The 24,201-nt window shown below is 38.9% G+C and overlaps 1 protein-coding gene across 4 annotated transcripts; it reads right to left on the reverse strand.

Moving 5' to 3' along the window:
- On the reverse strand, positions 1-23,718 carry LOC140735417 (lipid droplet assembly factor 1-A-like). 4 transcript variants are annotated; one of them, XM_073060464.1, is made up of 7 exons: positions 19,055-19,092; positions 18,818-18,893; positions 10,976-11,016; positions 10,603-10,756; positions 6,856-7,024; positions 4,742-4,880; positions 1-805 (listed from the first exon to the last, which is right to left on the reverse strand). In XM_073060464.1, the coding sequence occupies exons 1-7, from the start codon at positions 19,075-19,077 to the stop codon at positions 712-714; spliced, it is 696 nt and encodes a 231-aa protein (XP_072916565.1). In that variant the 5' UTR covers positions 19,078-19,092; the 3' UTR covers positions 1-711. The 4 variants fall into 4 exon arrangements, with proteins under 4 accessions (XP_072916565.1, XP_072916569.1, XP_072916568.1 ...); XM_073060468.1 differs by lacking the exons at positions 18,818-18,893; positions 19,055-19,092 and adding an exon at positions 23,455-23,718; XM_073060467.1 differs by lacking the exons at positions 10,976-11,016; positions 19,055-19,092 and adding an exon at positions 23,455-23,718.
- Between the last annotated feature and the right edge of the window lie 483 nt (positions 23,719-24,201).

Here is a 24,201-nt window from a genome sequence, read left to right on the forward strand (position 1 = left end):
TCTTATGTAAAAAGTTCACTTTTATTCATTTAATTAGTTATGTAACATGAAAACCATGAAGCAACAATAGTTTAAAATAAGTCTTAACTATATATTATTACTATACATTCTGCAAATAATTTCAAGTTATGTAGAATATAATGAGGGGGCATAACAGGTTTGGTGACTTTCATTTTAGTAAACCTAATCCAAATCTAGTTAATCAATCTCTCCCTTCTCCCTCCCCTCTCTAGAAATGGATCAGGTTTCTCTTTAAGCACAATACTTTAATGAGAATTTAAGCAAGTATAGAATGAGAATTTTTATGCAATGGTTACGAGCCATAAAAACTTACTTCCTTCTCTAATGTTGGATTTCAGTGTTTCTAACCTTTTCAAACTTCTTAAATAGCAGAAACTATCTAATCCAGTTTGTATTTCAAAATGTATTAAAGCAATTTGGTGGATTATTTGTTATTAATTACAATGTTACAACAAATAACAGATCAAAAATATTACTATCAAGTAGTAACTAAAAGCCATCAAAATGGACATAGGTTGATGCAAATTTCCTATAACTTTAAACTGGTCAAAAATTCTGATAGAAAACTAAACCTATTAGCTTGAGATGTAACATCCACTTAGTTGAAAAGCACAAAGAGCCCTCTTCGTAACATTAAAAATAAATTTTCCATAAATAGAAGTTAATGCATAACCTAACTGTACATTGAGTCTATTGTAACTTCAAGGTGGATTTAGATTCTGTATCCTCTGGACACAATTTTGTTGTGGAGCTGATGATGGTTTCTCCTTTCTTGCTTGGAATGCTTAGTAAAAGAGAAAAGAATTCTTTAAGAGTCTGTAATATCCAAACCAAATACTTTACAAGTAAATCTACAACTGAGATGAGTGCTTTAGGCATGAACTATGGATCAAATCCTTATCTACAATTCTAACACTCCAATCTTATCTCAATAATTAAAGGAAGAGTTATTCAAGTACTAAAGATATGAATTTAAATAGAAAATTGCCTGAAGAGCATTATTAACCAAAGTATCTAATCTGAGTTAAAATGATTAACTATCTGCCCTTCACTGTTGCTGATTGATTAGCTGAGTGCTGTCAGCATTTTCTCACTTTACTTCTAAAATCATGCAATTTATACAAGCTTTGTAATTAAAAAATAATTTACTACTGTATTATGTTTTATTAAGATCCTGCTGTATGCAGTTTACAGCAACTGAGAAACAAATATTTTTACAGCTTTTTATAATAGTCATTCTGCAATTGAGCTGGCAGCAGTTTTTCATCATGCTTTTATACATTTCCACTCAAGACAGACAATGAAATAAATTTAACCGCACTCTCACTGGCCTTTATCTATGTCCAAAAGACAATGTGCCACAAATTAAATTTCACTTGGACCGTTCAGCTCTCGACCTCACTGCAGTCTTCGTTCAGACACAGATGAGACTATTCTTGGAAGAACTTGACTGGGTGTGGTATGAGTGGACTCTGACTAAACTAAAGTCAATGGGTTCAATGCAGGTATTGACTAGATCTACATCTTGCTCAAAGAAAACTAGCTGTGATTGTTGAAAGTCCATCATTCCATCCCTTAGACATCATGGCAGCAGCCCAAGCCCAACCATCTTCAGCCTGCCACATCAATGATCTACCTTCCATCATAAGATCAGAAACAGATAATTGTTGATAATTGTTTAATACTATTCACAATTTGAAATGCTTCATGGATGCATACAAGAAGATGTTGATAATAATCAAGTATAGACTGGTTAAATGGCAGTAACATTTGTACCATCTACTGGAGAATGACCATCAACAAGAGAGACTCTGAGCACCTATTCTTGACATTCAATGACTTTATAATTACTGACAACATCCTTAATTACCACTGAGCAGAAAAGTCAGCTGGGCCAGCCAAGTAAATACAATGATAACAAGAGTAGGTCAGAGACCGAATGTCTTCCTTCTTGACACCCACAGCTTTTCTACAATTAGCAAGGTATGAGCAAAGAACACAACAAAATATTTTGTTTGCCTGAATGAGTGCAGCATTACTGCAGTCCTCTTATTATCCCATCTGTCTCCCTAAACATTTTCTTGTGTCATTTATAAACACAAGAATTATAAACTTACTGGAAATCCAGAGCAACCCATGCAAAATGCTACAGGAACTCAGCAGGTCAGGCAGCATCTATGGAAATGAATAAACAGCTGATGGTTTGGGCCGCGACCCTTCCATTTATTGCTCATCTGGATTATTCTAACAGCAGCTTCCAAAGCCACAGCCTTTGCCATCAAGATGGACAAAAGGTTCATGGGAATGCTCCAAATCACAACCATCCTGCCTGGAATTATATGCTGTTTCTTTATAGTTGCTGGGATTGAATCCTGGAACTCGCTACCTTATAGAACTTTGACCAGAAAAATGTCAGCAGATCAAAAATATGTGCCTTCACCATATTCACACAGGGGCAATTAAGCACAAACAATAAATATCACTTTCTGAAAAAGTGAACACATTAGCGACTTATATTTTAGACTGCAGTTAATATGGTAAATTTGCAGTTTTCAACATTGATCTTATATATTTTACTGCCTTTTTCAAAGTATTATAGTTAGCAAGCATCTAAGTGCAGTATTGAAACTCACATTGATTCAAACTGTTCTATTCAATGGATCAGATTCTTATTCCCTCACCTGGAGAAAGTTGGTCTTGCGATAATAGTGGAAAATGTGTACTAGCGAATCAGCAAGCCTGATTTACAACCTGTCTGATTTCTGTACTCTTTGCAAGCTGTTGGATCCTTATATTCCTTATTCCTAATATTTCTATTGAATAAAATGATAGATTAGCAGTTGATGTCACTGCCACACAAGACCAACAGCCAAGTTTAATCCTGACCTCCAATGTGGTATTGAACTTGCATGCTCTTCCTATGACCACTTGTATTCTTGCTTGCCTCGGCATACCAAATACATGCTGCCTGGTTAATCAGCCACTACACCCTCTGTCGCCTCTTTTTTTAAAAAAGAAGTTTGTGAAGATTCAGCACGTCATCTAAAACTTCGATAGATGTGTGCTGGAGAGTATATTGACTGGTTCCATCATGGCCTGGTATGGAAACACCAATGCCCTTGTACAGAAAGTCCTACAAAACCTAGTAGATACGGCCCAGTCCAAAATCCTCCCTGCCACTGAGCACATCCATGGAGTGCTGTAGTAGGAAAGCAGTATCCCTCATGAACTCCCACCATCCAGGCTATGCTCTTTTATTACTGCTGCTATCAGAAAGGTGGTAGAGGGACCTCAGGAACCTGCATCACCAGGTTCAGGGACAGTTACTACCACTCAACCATCAGGCTCTTGAACCAGAGGGGATAACTTCACTCACCCCATTACTGAACTGTTCCCACAACCTACGGACTCAACTTCAAGGACTCTTCATCTCACATTCTCAATATTTACTGCATATTTATTATTATTATTTCTTCTTTTCTTAGTTGTTTTGTATATACAAAGTGTAACATGCTATAGGGTTTCACTGCTGTGTAACATGCTCTAAGGTTTCACTGATAATGTAATTGTTTCTCTGTAGTAGCAATGTTTGGGTTATGACTAGAGATAACGGGGTTTGGAATGCTGTTTTTTTTTTGTGAGTCTGGAAGAGAGATTTTTGCAGTCTTATCCATTGATGAGGACAGAAGACGCGATTGGAGAGAGTTGGTAGACCGTCGGATGGGGTGGACCTAGAGCGGGGGTCTGAATGGCAGTGACGATCGGGGGAGGTCGATGGTGGACAGTCGGCGTATCAGTGAGCTCCAACATTGCACAATAGACTGTTTCATAAGATTGGGCCCTTTTTCTTTTTTAACCATATAGTCAAAGTAAGAATTATAAAGCTTAATCGCTTTATCGCATATTCTGCACTGTTTGTTATTTCGTAGTACTGATTTGTAACAGGGGACACCGCGCAGCATCCACCCAAACGAGATTTCTTAAGTTTGGCCGGGCCGGGGGTTATCACCCCTTATATTTAGCCGCTAGCCAAAGTGAGAGTTACAACAGTTTGTTGGGGTTGTTTTTCCACATTGTTTGTTCATCCTGTTGGATGTAGTCTTTCATTGACTCTATTGTGTATCTTGAATTTATTGTGAATGCCCATGAGTAAGGCGACATATATGCACCCACAATGGGTAGACAGCAGGAGAACAGGGAGGAAGGGGTGGAGTTGATTGGCTTGTGAAAGAGGATAGGTTACAGGAAAAGAAGTGGTAGAAATAGGATCAATGAGATTGCTCTGGAACCTCATAGACTGGATGTGTTTAATAACCACCACCTATATCATACTGAAATGTGGGAAAGGAGAAAAAAGAAATCAAAAGAAAATCTAATCCTAATCCTTAAATTTACAGAATATATAAATTTTGTTATAATTTTCACACCAACTATACAAATATTATTTGTACCAACAATAAAAAATTGATGAGAGATTCAATCTCTTGCTTGAGATATAATCTGGAAATATAAATGAATAGCATTTCCAAGGACACCAAGGGTTTTTTAACAACCATGTTACACCTGACCATGTATTAAAAGATTACGGTTGCTTGCACCTGAGAAAAATTCTTTATTTAGCTCTTTTATTTTAACTACTGAATGTTTGAACTAATAGGGATGTGTTAATTACTTTATAAAAAATGTAATGAAATTTAAAATATCTAGGGAATATTCTTACCTTGAACTGTGATAATAATTCATTGTTGTTGAAAAAGTGAAATAGCACATAGCCAGAAGAGAAGAGATGGCCAACGAAATGAGAATCATCCCGCACAGAAAACAAAGGAGAACGACTCCACCAACTGACAACAACACACCTGGTGGATAAATGAATGAAAAAAGATACTTGTATTCTTTTTATCTTGCTAGCTTTATGAATGTGCCACACAAAATGCTACTTTCATTTTGAAAAGATACTATGCAATATAGACTTTATTTGATAATTTATAGTTGTAGAGTTAAGCTTTGAAAATAAGTAATTATCGATGTATTGGGGTTTCTGCTATTCCAATTTCAAAACAGTAGATTCCAGTTAATTGAACCACCGGTTAATCAGGGCAGCCACTCACTTACTTGGGACAACTCTTAAAGAACAAAAACTGAGAATATTGACGGGATTCCGTTTGTTTATTTAGGACAATATGGCGCTTAAATGGGGCAAGAACTCACCGAACAGGTTCTAACGAGTATCAGTCACATGCACTTGTGTGGCTATCAGATGTTATACTGTGCTCAGACTGAATAGTTTTTAAAATAGCTTTAGGTGCTTGTGTTTGTGTTAAAAAAGCAGTGATTTTTGTCACTGATAGTTAGCGATAAATAAGCAGTAAGCCAATTCAGAACTGTTTTGCTCACTGCAGTTTCAAGCGTTCAGGCTTGGAGATGCCAGAAATGGCTGGGAGTGAAACAAGCGATTTCACTACTTCAACAAGTTAGAAACTATGAAGACATTGACAATCATCTTGAATGTTACAATGAAAATGAAGATTCGGAGAATACAATTGTCAATAGCATTGTATGACAGCTGTCCATTATCTGGACTAGGTGTCTGCACTGATTGTTCATTTACAGTGAATCAAAAGAATATGGCAGGGAGATGAATTTCACCATCGATAACTACTAGGAACTAATACAGTTTTATAATATTGTAGTATTATAGGCAGTGTTTTTTTGTTCTATATTTCATATAAATGCATATGTTGCTCAGTTATACAGTAGCTTTTGTCTTTTTTATACTTTTAGCTATTTCTATGAAACTCTGGCTAATTGGGGCACTCACTTAATTGAATCAAAACGTGCTGGTCCTGATGTGTCCCACTGGAAATACTGTGTTAACATTTTTATTTAAAATCAAATTAAACACTAGAACTTTAACACAGGATTCAGAACAATTGATAATTGAACTGCAGGAAAATTGAGCCAGTAACATGAAGGTCTCTCCTCAGAGGTATCGTTCTTCTCTCTCAGGAGCAGAAGGTGCTGTGTTTGTCACATCCACTTCAGCCTCAACATGCATATTCATGTAAATTCCTTTATTGATTGATTAATTAACAAAGTCTCAGAACAATCACTAAATTCTGAAAAGATAAAAAAGATTGTTCTGAAAATCTGCTTGCGTTTGAAATGGGATGAATTGGGTCAGCTGGATAGTTGGTGGATTTTATGGACCTGGTGACAATCAGCTGCTTGGGCCTCAGGAAGTCTGGGAAGTCCAAGATGGACTGGAGGTAGGATGCCTGGCTTCACCTGCTGAGTGAGGTTGGACTCACTGGTGAAGCTGCAACAGGATGAAAAGAGGGTTCAGATGCACTTTGCATCCTTTCCTCAGCTTTACATCAGAAAAGGGCATCCCATTCTGCCAGCTCTTGGAAAAAAACGCAACCTGCTTAATTTATTTGGGTATTCATAACTGTTAGTATTGAATGAAAAATAAATAAATTGCAACATCTCCATCAGAGACATTCAAGAAGAATTGAAACCAGCCTGCAAGCAATCAAGGCCCATAGAGATTGTTGCGGGGTGAAAAATTGGATGTGGGATGAAGGCAGTGGAATTTGAGGCTGCTGAAATGTACTTGTCGCTGGGTTGGCTGCCTCGTGGGTATGAAAGTCACTTATTCACTTCCCCTACACTTAGAGGGAAAACATGGACAGTTGGGAACTTCGGGCAGTCATCCAGCAGTGGAGAGTATCCGGGACTATCTGGGTCAATGCTATTAACCTAATTGTGCGGTAATTATAAACCACTTCTGCAGACAAGTTACAAAACAAGATATTCTTGGTTTTTCTGTACCTTCCATAACAATGAACCCAATACAGGCTAGAAGGGATGTAATCACTGCAAAGATCAGGAATAAGCCAACCGGCACAGCCGACATTATGGTAAAAACTATCAGTAATAAGGCAAGGAAGGGATGCTCATCCAGGTACTGTCCCAAAGAGGAATTCACGAATGCTGCAACCTACAAATCAAACACATCAGAACTAATTAAAATTATATGTATAGATTACAATATGGACATATTCAAAAAGGCTGTAATCATTTTAAAGTGAAATTACAGTAAAAATATGGTTATAAAACAAATGAAATAACTGAGTTTGAAGGAAAAAGTAAGTTGTGATTTCTCCTTGCAGGAATTTAATCTATGTACACCACCAGGTAAAGCCCTTCAAAAATTAATTTCAAGTATCCCTCTTTTTCCTCCTATTTGAACTTATTTTTCCTGAGCATTCGTCAGCTCTGGCATTGACATTTTACTCCCTTTTTTTGAACAATGGAACTTCTGAATAGATCATGCAACAACTGTAGCTCTTCTTTCTGTGCAGAACGATTTCTGAATAGACCATAAGGCAATGCACAAAAGCAGTTCTGCAGTACAATATATAAACTTGGATACGGGGCTCCAATCAATGACTGCTACAAATCCATCAAGGAGCAGAACCGGTCAAGGACAATGAATACGAAATAACACCATTCCATTTTAAATTAAAGACAACCGTGACATCCAGTATCCTTAAAGCTAATTTATTCAGTGAGCAATGCAAAATACTAAGCAAACACTGAGAATTCCTTCTTGATCCTTGGTATCTGAGCAAAACAATTGCAGCAATGTTGCAGCTAAGGACTTGTATAAATTTGGTGACAGTAAACTTGTCTATAAAATTTATTATTGAAGATACTAAACTGAAAAATCTGAGAAGTTTAATTTAACTAGTACAAAACCATATGTTATATTTCTTACTAGTGTAGTTACAGTGATAACATTGTTGATTTAAGGCATTCATACAGATTGCATCAGCCACCTTACTGATATTGTACTAGTTTTTACTAAATTTGGGAGTGTTGAACAACATCATTATTAAAAGTTATAGAGAAGATGCACAAAGGATTACTAGAACATTGTCAAATTTAATAGATTATACACATCAGAAAGAGATAAACATACTGGGGTCTAGAAGGATATACTTGAACTTCAGTTCCTTAATATGCAGAGATTGTATCGCTCTGTATTTGCCATCCATGGGTATGTAGGATCTGGAATTTCTTTTAAAACCTCTATTTTAGTGCCTCCCCTCTAAAATCTTCCTTAAAACATGTCTCTGACCAAAATGTTACCCACATTTCCTTAGGGTTCATTTCTTTTGGCTCAAGTCTACTTGTTGTTCAATTATGATCTTGATTTGGTTTGGGAATTATTTCTATTAGAAAAGTGCTATTTAAGTGCAAGTTATTGTCACTAAATAGTTTGTTTCAATTAGTAAAAAATAAACTTTATCCGTTAGGAGTGAAGGTAATTACTGAATATGATGCCAAAGAAAACACTATTTTTCCTTGAGCACCGCAAGTGGTTATTATCTGTAGTGCACTGCAGAGGGAGGCAAATATTGGAGGCCAATTCAATTTGGGTTTTCATAAGGAACTGTACAAGTAATTGAAAGGAAAAGATTTACAGTGCTGTTCTGAGAAGCCGAAGGAGTGGAACTAATTGCATGATATAAAAAATACTTATAATCAAATTACAACAAAATATTAATTCTTTCTCGTCAATCTTTAAAAGGGAACATTCAGACAGCCATTGCTTGTTAGTATATTTGTTGTAGTTCAGTGACCAATGGAACATTGTTGTGGTGACAAATCCACTTAACATTTTTTTTGCTACAAACAAGTGCTAACCTTCTACTGATTAACAAGTATTGAGCAGCCTCAGCAGATTATAGTGTACACAATCAAGGTTTAAGATTGTTTAATGTAGTTTCCTGGACACAAAAGTGCAAGGAGAACAAAATAATTGTTACTCTGGATCTGATGCAGCACAAAAACAATAATACAAAAGATAAAGCACACAATAATAATGAAACACGACAAATATAAATATATAAGGTAGCTTATATACATAGATGGACTGTATATCTATATTGTGATGCTAGGATGTTGTGGAGGTGTTGTTCAGCCTTACAGCTTGAGGAAAGTAACTGTTTTTTGGGGCTGGTGGTCCTGGTATGGATGCTGCATAGCCACCTCCCTGATGTGAGTGAGACAAGCAGTCCATGAGCAGGGTGGGTGGGATCTTTCATGATGTTATTGGCCCTTTTCTGGCACCTTTCTGTATGCACGTCCTTGACGGAGGATAGGCTTGTACCAGTGATGCGTTGGGCGGTTTTGACCACTTGTTACAGAGCCTTCCTGCCCGCTGCAGTGCAGTTTCTGTACCCTGCAGTGATGCAGCTTGTCAGGATGTTCCCTACTGCACATCTGCAGAATGATGTGAGTACGGATGTGCAAAGTTCAGCTCTCTTCAGCCTCCCCAATGTGTAGTGACATTGGTGAGCTTTCTTGACTGTGTAGGATGTGTTCTAGGATGACGAATGGTTGTTTGTGTGCGATGTGCAGTCCCGGAGTTTGAAACTACCGTGCCGCCAAAGTAAAGGGAGGGGTGTGTGATGCGAGTTCTCTTGAAGTCAACACTCATCCTTTTTAAAAAACACAAAATGTTGGCAGAACTCAGCAGGCCAGACAGCATCTATGGGAGGAGGTAATAATGACGTTTCGGGCCGAAATGTCATTATTACCTCCTCCCATAGATGCTGTCTGGCCTGCTGAGTTCTGCCAGCATTTTGTGTTTTTTATTTATTTCCAGCATCTGCAGATTCACTCGTGTTGCCTACTCATCCTTTTTGTCTTGTTGACATGGAAGAGGTTATTTGCCTATATTTTTACTCAAAATAAGAGTGAAAAAATTTCCAGTGATACATGTTTCCTTCTGATTACTACTGGTAGTTTTCCCTGTGAACGGTCATAATCAAAAGGACACTGGAAAAGCAGCAATTCAGAATGATTTTGTTTTAGAACAAAATAGTAGCATCCATAGTACTGAATTATGATAATAAGATTTAATTGGTTTAATTAAGATTAGTCTTGCTTTAAAGCCACAGTTTTGCAGTAACTTTCATTAAAACAAGTTGGATTTATTTTTGTCATGTTTCAACAAAAACACATCATTACCAAGGTAGATCATTACAATTAAAAAAAAAGAATTCAATGAGGATTGACCTTGTCAATCAATTGTTACTAACTTATTTGTGCTGGACATCCCCACCACACACTAATGGCCAAGCAACTACAGCTGTATCCAAAAAATTGCAAGCTCCAGCTTGGTCAAAACTATTTTCCATGCAGACTGTATGCAATTATTCAACACATTAAAAAGCTTTAGAAGATGATGTATGCTCCCTCATATCACAGCATGGACAGTAATATTAAAATAGGAATTAAAATTCTAGAATAATAAATACTTTTTGAAAAGAGGATAATCATTGCTCAACAGACATAATGGCAATAAAGTGATCAATTTCAAATAGGAATGCCTTACAGAAAATCTTATGTCAAATGCAAACAGAATCATTGTGTGAAAACCTTGTTTTGCTAACCATCACTTGCCTTTTTCATGCCATAAAATGTGTCTTAATATTAAAAGATGATTTGTGTGCCACGCAGTCCTGAACAGGCCAGTGACTATAACTAATTTGAAGGAAAACATACCTTTGAGTTGCTGTTGATTCTTTGCATCATTGTATTAAATCGATTCTGTAAATCCTGCATTTCCCTTGATAATGGTAACCCATCAAAGTTTGACATTTCGCTTTGCATTTCACTTATCTGCAGCTGGGGAATGCTTAGTAGCACATAATATGCTCTGTAAAGAGGATTAAAAAAAAACAAATTGATTGATCACAATCACTGAAAATTCAACAAAACAAAGTGAATTTAAAGTTGGCTTGAAATTCACAACTTCAGTTTCTGAAAATGTCATGCCAGAGCAACACTGATTTATCAGAAATTTCTAGAAATTAGGCTCGAGAACAACATAATTTCTAGAAAGCTTTAAAATCAGGATTATTAATTTTCCACTTACATACATGTGCACCTCACATGCTCGGGCTTGTTCCCAGGGTACTGAAAGAAATGGCAGAAGTTATATAAAAGCTTTGGTGATGATTTATCACAATTATCTGGACTCTAGGCAAGTCCCAGTGGATTGGAAGTCCACGAATGTCAAGACACTGTTCAAAAAAGGATGTAGGCAAAAGGCCAGTTAGTTTAACATCTGAGATATTGTGAGAGAAAGCATTCGGCACGGACTAGAAGGGCCAAGATGACCTGTTTCCGTGCTGTAATTGTTATACGGTTATATCTGTAGCTGGGAAAATGCTTGAAGCTATCATTAAAGAAGAAATAGTGATGCATCTGGAAAAAATGGAGCCATCAGGTCTATGCAGCACGCATTCAGCAATGTCAGGTCCTGTTTGACAAACTTACTGGAGTTCTTTGAGGATAGAGTGAGCGCAGATATAGTGAGGGGAACAGGTGGACATTATTTACTTGAATTTCCAGAAGGTGTTTGATGAGGTGCCACATAAAAGACTTATCCATAAGGATGCCCAGAGTTTGGGGTGATGCATTAACACGGATAGAGGATTGGCTAACTAATAGAAAGCAGAGAGTTGGGATACATGGGTGTTGCTGGAGTATTGTGTGCAGTTCTGGTCTCCTTACTTGAGGAAGGATATTCTGACTTTGGAGGCGATGCAGAGGAAGTTAACCAGGTTGATTCCAGAGATGAGGGGGTTAGACTACGAGGAGAGATTGAGTCGCCTGGGACTGTACTCCCTGGAATTCAGAAGAATGAGAGGAGATCTTATAGAAACATATAAAATTATGAAGGGGATTGATAGGATAGAGGCAGGAAAGTTGTTTCCACTCATAGGTGAGACTAGAACTAGTGGACATAGCCTCAAGATTCAGGGGAGTAGATTTAGGAAGGAGATGAGGAGGAACTGCTTTTCGCAGACAGTAGGGAATCCGTGGAATTCTCTGCCCAATGAAGCAGAGTGGAGGCTACCTCAGTGATGCACCATCAATAACTCTTGGAGACGTGAGGCGAGATATAGGCTTTTATTGGCTGGAAGAAAGAACAAGCAGCAATTGACCACCACACTGCATCCTGGAGACTGAGGCCGGGGCGGTGTCCCCAATCGCCTTTATACTGGGGTCCGTGGGAGGAGCCACAGGAGCAGTCAGCGGGGGGGGTGTCCAGACAGGTATATGTAGTTCACCACACTCAGTAAACATATTTAAGACAAGGTTGGATAGATTTTTGCAAAGTAGGGGAATTAAAAGGTTATGGGGAAAAGGCAGGTAGGTGGAGATGAGTCCATGATCTTATTGAATGGTGGAGCAGGTTCAACACGCCAGATGGCCTACTCCTGCTCCTATTTCTTATGTTCAAAATAAATTTTGAAGAGATTGTACAGTTTTTGCCACAGAGTATATTCAAGAAAGAGATGCATTTTTAAAAAAGGTACAGGTGATATATGATCATCGTAGGAAGGTGGCATTAATTAAAATACAAACCAGGAATACAAATTACTACTCCTGCCTCAATTTAATCTGCTTCCAACTTTGTGGATTACAACCTTCTACAATGGATTGAAATTTAAGCATGCATCTCATATTTCTAACAATTGTTTTGCTTTATTTTATCTTTTCTTATAATCTCAGATTTAACTCTGTTACACCCTCTCAGACATAATTTTTGTTACTTAACACCCTTGTTTGGTCTGCACCACTTCCATTAGGTCACTGAATTTCTCTTGGTCTCCATCTTATTAAAGAATTTATCTTTTGCTCTCTGTAAGGTAAATCAATCTTTATTTCTGTCCCCACTTCTGACAAAATATTAACTATTTCTCCCTCCACAGATACCACCCATCTTGCTGCTTATTTTATTTGTGATTCTGCATCATTCTATTTAGCAATGTTTTTTCTCACATTTTGAAAACTGGAAATGTTGTCAACCTCCATTACATTAAAAAATAAGCCACATTAAATCCCAGCCACAGCAAGAAACAATGGAGAGAAACAAACAGTTGACTTTTCAGGCTGAGACCCTTCCTCAGAACTCATCATCAGGTTCTTTTGAAGAATCTCGGCCCAAAACATCAATTCTATACAGATGCTGCCTACCAGCTGAGTTCTTCCCACATCTGTGAAATTTCTTGTGTTTATAGCAAATAAATGATATTTTAATTTTTAGATCACAAAACTGAATGGACTGTTTGGAACCAATAATTTTACATGGCCAGTAGTTTGTGACTTGCATGCATGAACAACTTGATTCTCTAGTACGTTATCAGGAAAATGTTTCATTATCAGGGCATGCTGAAACAAATTTAAGCAAGAGATCCTGTCTGACCAAGCAAAGTTTAGTGATACAGGAAAGTGATATTAAATCCTTTACTCAATGTTACAAGTATGAGCCACTTTGCATTTCAAATGGCAAGGCAAACAATTTCACTTTATAACATTTTAAAATTGCAAACAGGGCTACTTTTCTGTATGCTAATCCTCAGAACGGTCTTTGCTGGAAGTATCCCACTGAGGACATTATGTTCGGTTTAGTTATGTTGCTCAAAAGCAGCTTTAACTTTTTAAAAGCTCATGTTTAAGTAGGCTACTATCAATGAAAATCTGGACAAATTCCAGCTCACTTTAAATTCAAAATGTTGCTTTTAAATGCTTTCTTACTCCAATTTTGACCCATATCACTTGAGTTTCTAAATAAAAGTATATCTCCTGCTTGATGCTACTTGTGTTCCGCATTGAATTATAAGCTAGATATATAACCTAGAACTCCATTTCAGTTTTGAAGATTCAGTTCTTCAGCATGCATGGAATTGAAATTGGAATTGTAGCAGTATGTACTGAGATAGTGAAAAACTCGTCTTACAGGCTGTGCATACAGATCAAATCATTTCAGTGAATTGAGGCAGAACAAGGTAACAACAGAATGCAGAGTAAGATGTTAACAGCTGCAGAAAAAGTGCAGCGCAGGTAAACATCACGAGTTAGATTTTGAATTCAAGCATCCATTCTATCATAATAGGGAATTGGTTATTAGTCTTATAACAGTGGAGTAAAAGCTGTCCTTGAATCTGGTGGTACACACTTTTCGGCTTTTGTATCTTCTGCCTGATGAAAGGGAGGATAAGAGAGAATGTCTGAAATAGGTGGGGATCTTTGATTATGCTGGTTGCTTTACTGAGGCAGTGAGAAGTCAGAGTATTACAGCACATAAACAGGCCTTTTGGCCCATCTATTCCATGCCAGCCTGGTTTTCTGCCTCGTCCTATCTGCACCTGGACCATAGTCCTAAATACCTCTCTCATCCATGTAACTATCCTAACTGCTCTTAAATGTTATAATTGAACTACATCTGCAACTTCTATCTATGTATAAAAGTAAGTTTGCCCTGAGTATGCACTTGAGTACAAGAATGCCCAGAAATCCAATTGAAAATATCGCCTTTTGGATGAACTGGTAAATTGGAGTGAGAAATTGCAAGGATGCATATTTCTGGTAGGAAATGTCTGCAACTTCCTGACTGGGGCAGAGGTGAAGGGAACAAGGTAAGAGAAAACAATTAAGGTTTATACAAACACAAAGTAGAAATCCAGTGAACTGGGTATCTGTACAAAGGAACAATAGAGTAATAATTCATTCAGACAGGAGCAGCAAGTCACAGTTGATTAAACCAGTGAGAAAGGCAGCGCAAACTAGATGAATAATGAGTGATTCTGGTCATTGCATAATCCCCAAAGGCAACAGTTTCCAGAGTCTATCTGGAAGATTTTATGATGTTATCATGCTTTAAACCCAATTAGGGTACGAGTTATATCTGTATACGAAATGTGTATTAAACATGAATTACAATCTGCTGAAGGTAAAGGAACATTTTATAGATAGTGATCAGAAATTACCTGAATTTGATGAACATAATGTTTTAAAAACTTACTAGCTTTAAGGGCTGAGAAATAAATTCAGTATGATAACTGAACCAAACTGTTAGTAATACAAAAACTCAGAGTGGGAATACTCAAAGAAACTGTACATTATCTCTAAAATGAAAAAGTTCTATATAAATCCATGAATAACAATTAGAAGGCAACAATTATGGTTTACACAATTACAAAGAAGAGTGGAAATTTAGTGGACTGGCTATCTGTACAAAGCAACGATAGGGTAGTATGATTTCACTCAGGAGTGGCATGTCCTATAGGGACTCAATTGATTTGAGCCAATGAGTAATGTGGTGGTAAATGAACTTTGAATCAAGGAAAGAATAACTGCAATATATTCTTAATTTTAAATGTCCAGGATAATAGAAGGAAAGGGCTTTGATTGCATTTGCAAAATGAATCAATATCTGTCACCAGAGTGCTTTCAATAATTCAAAAAGGGTATGGATACAAATAAAAGGAAATGTAATTTGACCACCAGTCCTGAGGAGGAGTGTTTAATTTTGTAAACTTCACTTCAGGAAGAACACATTGCCTTGTTGAAGTAATAAGGCAATTCACAAATGTTCTACTGGTCTTTTGGAGTTCCATGATGGATGGGATTCTCCAGGGGTCTTTAAGAATTTGAGGCAGCATTCCTGCACCCTCTGTCCCACAATATTGTAAAAGCATTTACAATCAGGTCTCCCACCTCCCTTCAGGTCTCCTCCAGGCTATGAAACCCCTGTAAAATCACTTTTAAAATTAAGACTGCAGCTTCATCATAATAAAAGTAACTTTATTATCAAAATACATATATGTCACCTTATACAACCCTGAGATTTGTTTTCTTGCTGGCACGCATAATAAATACAAGAAACCATAGAATCAATGAAAGACCATATCCAACAGGACAGACAAGTAATCAATGTGAGAAAGACAAACTGCGCAAACACAAAAAGAAAATACTACAGAAATAAATGAATAAATAAATCAATAAATAGATAGATAAATAAGCAAGCAAGCAAGCAAGCAATAGGTATCAAGAACATGAGATGAAGGGCTGTTGAAAGTAACAGTTTGTAGGAACAGTTAAGTGATAGGGTGATTGAAGTTCATTGATGGTGCAGGTGAAATTATCTCCCTGGTTCAAGAGCCAGGGGTATAGGGGTAATAACTGTTTCTGAAACTGGTGGTATAGGTCCAGAGGCCTCTGTACCTTCTTTCTGATGGCAGTAGCGAGAGCATGGCCTGGATGGTGGGGGTCCTTGATGATGGATGGTGTTTTCCTGCGACAGTGTTTTTTGTAAATATGCTCAATAGAAGGGAGAACTTTACCTGTGATGGACTGGGCCATATCCACTTTTTGTAGGATTTTCTGTAGGCGGCGCAGCACACAGCAGCAGCAGCCTTTTGGATCTAGTGCTACTTTAGTTTTATAAATTTAATCTTAAATTAAGTTACTGCTGCAATACAGAGATCGCCCAAAAACAAACCTTCATGGAAATCTGCTGGGTAGATTGCGCAACCTCGGCTTGCTGAGGGAACTGGGCCTGCAGTCCTTGGAGTCGCCTGATGCCGATGGCCAGAGTTGGGGGATGTCCTAAGCGGTGTGCAAGGAAGTGGAAGCGAGGCAAGCGGGCAGGAGTTCCTGCCATGAAAAATGTAAGCCCTAGATGGCTGGCTCTCCCATCCATTCTGCTCTCCAACGTCTGCTTGCTGAGGGTATTGGGCCTGCAGTCCTCAGAGTTGCCTGATGCCGGTGGCCAGAGGTGGGGACGTCGTAAGCAGTGTGTGAGGAAGCGAGGTGAGTGGGCAAGAGTCCGTGCCAGGAAAAAAAGCAAGCCCTAGCTGGCTGGCTCTCCTGTCCATTCTGCTCTCCAATGGACATTAAATTGGATTACATCTGTGGCAATGAAATACTCGGCGTGAGTACAGAAACTCCCAGGCGCCACCATTCAGTTGTTTATTTATGTAACAAATGTTCCCCCAAGCCATCAGACTACCAACCTACTGACCTCTGCTGTGCCTATTGTCTTGTTTATTGTAATACTTGCACTGTTCTGTGTACTTTATGCAGTCCCGGGTAGGTCTGTAGTCTAGTGTAGTTTTTGTATTGTTCATATAGCACCATGGTCCTGAAAAACATTGTCTCATTTTTACTGTGTACTGTATCAGCAGTTATGGTCAAAACAACAATAAAAAGCAACTTGACTTGACTTGACTTGAAGGGAATTGCTGCTTCCATACTAGGAAATGATAGCACTGAGGAATTTAAAGTTGCTGACCCTCTCCACCTCTGAAGCTCCGCTGAAGACTGGCTCACGGACCTTTGTGTCCTCCTCCTGAAGTCAATAATCGTCTTTTTGGTCTTGCTGACATTGAGCAAGAAGTTGTTGTAGCACCACTTAGCCGAATTTTCAATCTCCCTCCCACATACTGATTTGTCACCACCTTCGATTCGGCCAATGACAGTGGTGTCATCAGCAAACTTGAGTATGTTTAGCCTCACAGTCATAAGCATAAACCAAGCAGAGCAGGAGGCTAAGCACATGGCCTTGTGGTGCCCTTGTGCTAATGGAGATGTGGAGGAGATATTGTTTGCAATCCAAACTGAATGGTGTCCCTGCAAGTGAGGAAATCCAGGATCCAGATGCACAAGGAGGCATTGTTGCCTAGGTCTTGAAGCTTATTAATTAGTTTTGAGGAGATGATAGTACTGAATGCCTGATCTATGCATCTTCACTGTCCAGATGTTTCTGGGTTAGTAAGTGAAGAGGCAATGAAATGGCAGCTGCTGTTGACCTGTCATGATGGTAGCGAATTGAAGCAGATCCCAATTGCTCCTCAGGCAGGAACTGATAAGTTACATCACTAACCTCTCAAAGCACTTCATCACAGTGGATACAAGTACTAGTTGGCAATAGTCACTCAGGTAGGTCACCACTTTCTTCTTAAGCACCGGTATAATTGAAGCCTCCATATTTTGATGGTCAAAGCAAGCATAAAAGACATTGAGCTCATCTGGGAGCAAAACCTTGTTGTCACCTATGTTACTTAGTTTCATTTTGTAGGAGGTGACAGCCTTCAAGCCCTGCCACAGCTGTTGAGAATTTTGGTTTGGTCCAGAACTGCAACTTCACACGTGAGATGGCCTTCTGGAGATCATACCAGGATTTTACTTGGTCATCAGACCAGAATGCCACTGATCTCAGCAGAGTGCAGATCTCATGGTTCATCCAAGGCTTCTGGTTGGGGAAGAATTAAAGATATTGTGGGGACACACTTATTAATGACTATTTTTATAAAATCTGTGACAACCGTGGTGTATTCATTCAGGTCCTCTGATGAGCCCTTGAACACGGCCCAGTCCACCGACTCGAAGCAATCCTGTAGCTGCTCCTCTGTCTGCTGTGACCATCTCTTTGTTATCCTTACTTCCGGAGCCTTGCTCTTTAACCTCTGTCTGTAAGCAGGTAGGAAGAGGACAACCAAATGATCAGATTTCCAAAAATGTGATCCAGAGATCAAATGGTGGGCATTGCTTGTGGTTGTATAGAGTGGTTGTGTACGTTGGGATCCCTGGTGCTGCAGGTGATATACTGATGAGAATTGGGCAGAGATTTCTTTAAACAAGCCTGACTGAAGTCCCTGACAATGATTTGAAAGGCATTGGGGTAGGCTGTTACTTGTTCACTGAATGCTATCTTACTACCTAGAGTGCATACTTAACACTGGCCTTTGGCAGTACGTAATCTGCAGTCAGGATCACAGTGGAGAACTCTCTTGGTAATTAGAATGAATGGCAGTTAATCATTAGATGTTCCTTCGGGGGGCGGGGGGGGTGGGAAAACAAGAGTAAAACAAGACCGCTACGTCCAAGCATCACAAAGAGTTTATCATGAAACACAGAACTCCACCTTTTGCCTTTTCCAAATCAGCAGTCCAGTCCATCCTGTGAATTGAGAAGCCGCACGTCCAGAGTGAGCCACGTCTCTGTGAAACACAGAATGCAGCAATTCCTCATTTCCCACCGATACAACAATCTTGCCCTTAGGTTCTCACTCTTGTTCTTCAGCGACTTTACATTTGCTAACAAGATGCTGGGTAGAGGAAGTTTCATATTCTAGCATTTTTGTCTAGCTTGGAGTCCTCACCTTCTCCCACTCTTTACGGCCATGGGGATGTACCTTCATCCACTTAAAGATGTTGTAGATGCACTCTTGTGAGTTAAATCCACCAAGTCCTTCAGCAATTGCTAGTTCATTAAGACTGTTCAAAAGTCAAGCTGCAAGATGGCAATGAAGGTAGTTTAGAAGTATATTTAGAAGCTTTGTAAACTGCCTGTAAAATATCACTGAATTTCACCAGTGCCATCCTTCCATTTCTTGATAATAATCCCTTATTCAAATTTGTGGATTTTAACCTTTGAGCTGACAACAACCCACCAACAGACAATAATCTGTCTGCAGGAACTGATTGGGTTGAGCTGCATCTAAGTGAGGAAAGGAATTGTCAATGTTTTGGGTCCAAGACCTGCACAACATAACAATATTTAGAGTATAAGAATCAGGCCACTGTTTCAAAAAACTCACTCAATACACCCGAGAAATTAACTGCCTTTATATATTCTATATCACAGCCAGTGAGAAAATTAACATCTCCCATTACAAGCATTTGTCTTTGCTTATTTCTTCTTTAATCTCTGAATTTCAGCAAAGATGAAAAATCCAAGATGTCCATTTACCAATTAAAATTTTCCTCCTATTTAATTTCAATAATATTATATAAAAAAAAACAGATTGATATAGAAGTCACCTTTGGAACACTCAGACACTATCAGAGACGAGGTACTGGAGCCTGAACACACAAGGCAACATTTTAGGAACAGTTTCTTCCCATCTGCCATCAGATTTCTGAACAGACAATGAACCAACCTATGAGCACGACTTCACTATTTCTTGCAGTACTTATTTTTTTAATATATACAGTACTAGGCAAAAGTCTCATGCACATATATGTGGCTAGGGTGCCCAAGGTTTTTGCACAGTACTGTAGGAATTTTATGTATTGCATGGCTCTGCAGCCACAAAAAAACAAATTTCATGACATATGTGAGTGATTATAAACCTAATTCTGATATGGGTCTCTACTGTGGATTGAGAGTGGGAAGGGGGAAGGGAGAAGGAAGTGGGGGATCATGGTTGGGAAAAGTGGAAGGGAGGGGGAAGCATCAAAGAAATATTCTGTAATGATCAATAAACCAATTGTTTGGAATCAAATGACTTTGCCTGGTGTCTCAGGGCTGGGTGTGTGCACCCCAGTCACTCCTTCTCTGCCACCTGTCCAACACAGCTCCCAGACGCTCCACCCTCACCACTCCCAACATCCTTTGCTCCTGCCAGATTTACAAACTCGCTCTGCTCCACGCTGACAAATACAGTACTGTACAGAAGTCTTAAGACACCCTAGCTATATATGTGAGCCTAAGACTGTTGCATGGTGCAATACATAGGTTTCTTACTGAAATTGAGTTATTTTACATATTGAACTGTAATGCTGATTCAAAACAGTAACTTTCATGACATACATCAGTCATTTCATGACATATTAAACCTGATTCTGATATAGCCAAATCTAAGCTACTGTTAACATGCTGTCTGAATGCCCACAGATATCATTCCCCATGATAGGCATTCAGTTCTATCGCATTAATCTAATTTAAAATTTTATTATCTGCTACCTGCAGATCAACCAGGATCAATGAATACATTTGCTTTATTACCTGTGTGTTTAAGGGTTGGGCTCAATCATAATTTAAACTTAAACAACAATTCATGTGATATTTTAAACACAAAGTGCACTGCAGATGCTGTTGTCAAATCAAGACGTACAAAAAAGCTGGATGAACTCAGCAGGCTGGGCAGCAACCGCTGAAAGAAGCAGTCAACGTTTCGGGTCGAAACCCTTCATCAGGACTAAAGAAGGAGGGGGCAGGGGCCCTATAAAGAAGGGGAGAGGGTAGAAAACCAATCAGAGGAAAAATCAAGGGGTGGGGGAGGGGATAGGCAGGAGAGGTGAAGAAGGAATCTAAGGGGAAAGCACTATGGGTAGTAGAAGAAGGCAGAGTCATGAGAGGTGATAGGCAGCTAGAAGAGGAGACAGAGTGAAGGTGGGATGGGGGAAGGGAGAGGGAGGGAATTACCAGAAGTTGGAGAATCCCCTCCCCCACCCCTTGATCTTTCCTCTGATTGGTTTTCCACCCTCTCCCCACCTTCTTTATAGGGCCCCTGCCCCCTCCTTCTTTAGTCCTGATGAAGGGTTTCGACCCGAAACGTTGACTGCTTCTTTCAGTGGATGCTGCCCGGCCTGCTGAGTTCATCCAGCTTTTTTGTACGTCTTCATGTGATATTTTGTTTTTCATGAGTGGAAGCCAATAATTGCCTAGTGATACAAAGCTGTAACACAATCACTTAGATCAGATTACTTTATGATACGCAATTGAGTTTTGCTATTTGGTTAATGATCTTTACTGAGCTATAATTATGTCCTGTACACACTGCAAACTTGCTATTCTAGTGCACCACCCATAATTGTTAGGCCACTATTTGTCTTTAGAATCCTCTATTTGAACATGGATCACGGATAAACTGTAAACCTAAACTTCATCGAAAATTGATGGCAACCACACCACTAACAATTAACACCAAGAAAAAGATGCATTATTCATGCTGTTAAGTAGACTAACTTCAAGTAAACAGAAAATATGGTTAATGTTGAAAGTTGGACAAACTTGGGTTATTTTCTCCGGAAGGTCAGAGCCTGAGAAAGACCTGAAAGAAGTAGATGAAAATTTTGAGAGGCATAGACAGGGTAGATAGTCAAAGTCTTTTCCCCCAGGGTAAAAATGTTAAATACTCGAAGGCACAGCTTTAAGACGACAGGAGGAAAGTTTGAAGGGGATCTATGTGGCAAATTCTTTTTATGCTCAGACAGCAACATGGAGTGTACTGCCAGCACAAGTGTCGGAAGCAGATCTGATAGCAATGATTAAGAAACATACAGCCACAAACAGGCATAGAATGATGCAATATGGATCAGATACAGGCTGACGTGCAGTTTAAATTTGCGTAATAATCAGCACAGTGGCTGAGGGGCCTGTGCCTGTGTTGTACTGTCCTATGTAATAATCAGCAGGACAGGCAGCATTTACAAAAAACAAAATGAACTTACCATTTCTGGTCATTAATTTGAAGCATTAACTCTGCAGCTCTTTCTGCAGAGATTTCCTGACTTGCTAAATACTTAAAAGTATTTTCTGTTTTTAATTTAGGTTAGCAGCAATTGCTTGTGGATTATATTCACATTGGTAAAAGATAACATTGTGAGCACCAATAAACAGTCAATCTAGGTAAATCATTGTTTCAAGTACTGTTAAAAAAATTGATTGTCTTAACTAAAAAGAACCGATCTAACCCTCAAAATAAGACTTCTATTTTCACCATGATTAACAGAAAAAAATATCAGGAGGCACATTATTAGTTTTGAATGTAATGATGGAAAGCAAGGAGTTAAATTGTTTTCACGTGATCACTTTCTCTATTTTCCAAACGAAAGTGGTATGAATTGACTATTGACATCTGCTATCTCAAGATAAGGTCTTGTGATTCATTCCAGAGGAAATAGCTGAAAGCTGTAGTTATGGTAGCTTTAACTCATTTTATGCAGTGTTTTTTGAGTTGTTAGGCTCTTGAAACTTATTTGTTCATATATTTCAAAGATAATCAAATTTAAACTGCACCATTATCTCTTTCAATTAATCCTTTCACTCTTCCACCCTAACAAAGCCCTTCCTTTTTTTCTTTATTTCCCCTTTCTTGACTTATTATCCCTTCTCAAAGTTTTCAACTTGAAACATTAACTATTATTTTCTCCATATAGATGGTCTGACCTATTGAATTTTTCTCCTATTTTCTGCTAGAGAAGGAGATTGAAGTCAATGGTAAAAAGAAAATAAATATTTATACATTTTTCCAGGTCCATTTCTTCCTGGGAACTTTCTAAGTTACTAAGTTTTTAAGTCACTAAGGGGAGAGAGTTTAAAGAGGCACAGGGAACAACTAAATAACTGTTTTAAGTATTAACTACATAATCCTTTATAATCCCTTATGATGCAGGATTTTAGCAGCAACACCCTCAGTAAACTAAAATTCCAACTTTGCTCCAAGTGTACAGCAGACCATCAATAAGTTAGCTGCATAATGAGCTACTTCTTTTCAAAAATCTATATATCAATCGCAATCTCCTGCAAAACATATTGTGGTAATTACCGCTATTTCTATTGCAATGTAAGTGACGGGGGTAAAAGCCCCTTCCCTCACCCTGACATAGCAACAAGGGAGCAATGTCGCATCCCTGGGCCCTGCCTAGCAACGAAGCAGACTTCCCTCCACCGATCGCCATCAGGGTTTGCAAAACCTCCAGTTTATGGCCTAGTTCTCCGCGGGGACGGGGGCTGAGGCTTACCGTGGCTCAATGAGCCGGGGCTGAGACCAACCTGCAGATATGATGCGTCTTCCTCCTCAAGGCGCCGTCCTCCCCGCCTCGATGACCTTCCTCCTCCTCGGCCTCGCTCAGTGTTTACTTCCGCCGCCTGGACAGCGTTGCTAATTATCCCTCAGCTTTGGCCCCATCGACTTTATTTTCCTCAAACCGATCGCGGAATGAATCGGGTCCCGGAAACGGTGTTCCTTGTTCCGGATTCTCTGAGACTCGTGTTTACAGCTGAATGTTTGAGAGACAGCAGAGAGCGCATGACTTGGAGTAGGAACTGATATCACTTTGCATGGCGCTTTGATGTGTATTTCCCCTCGTTTTATTTGATTCCTTTTAGCCCTGTCACTCTTTCTTAGGGTGATGTGGTTGGTCTTTTTACTTGTTAATATTCTATTCCCAAACAGTCATTGTAATCTAGCACAGTTCCCTCTCATTTGTGATCTTAGGGAACCATTAAATCTTTAATATGAAATATGTGGCACAGAATCTGGCCATTTTGCCTAACCAGTCCAGCCAGTGTTAACATCACACTTGACCTTCTTCCCAATATGTCTGTCCAGCTCCTATTGACACATCTATACTGTTTGCTTCAACCACTTTTCTTCAGTACGTCCACTTGGAAGATAAGAATCCTTGGAATTAGTGTAGCAGCTAATTCATGCCTTTACAAAGCCAAACAAAAAGCATTTCATATCAATGAACAGCTATCAGTGATTGCTATCTTGGTATGTCTCTACTGTCGTTTGTT

This window comes from Hemitrygon akajei, chromosome 11 (assembly GCF_048418815.1).
Source record: "Hemitrygon akajei chromosome 11, sHemAka1.3, whole genome shotgun sequence".
NCBI classification, from domain to species: Eukaryota; Metazoa; Chordata; class Chondrichthyes; order Myliobatiformes; family Dasyatidae; genus Hemitrygon; species Hemitrygon akajei.

What these genes read in the sequence shown, in the direction of transcription:
- LOC140735417 (XM_073060464.1), bottom strand. Translation starts at nt 19,077, where the DNA reads ATGGCCGTAAAGAGTGGGAGAAG. An exon ending in GCCGTAAAGAGTGGGAGAAG is followed by an intron (nt 18,894 to 19,054) that starts GTGAGGACTCCA and finishes TGTGTTTCACAG; the next exon opens with AGACGTGGCTCACTCTGGAC. An exon ending in CATGTGAGGTGCACATGTAT is followed by an intron (nt 10,757 to 10,975) that starts GTAAGTGGAAAA and finishes TCCTCTTTACAG; the next exon opens with AGCATATTATGTGCTACTAA.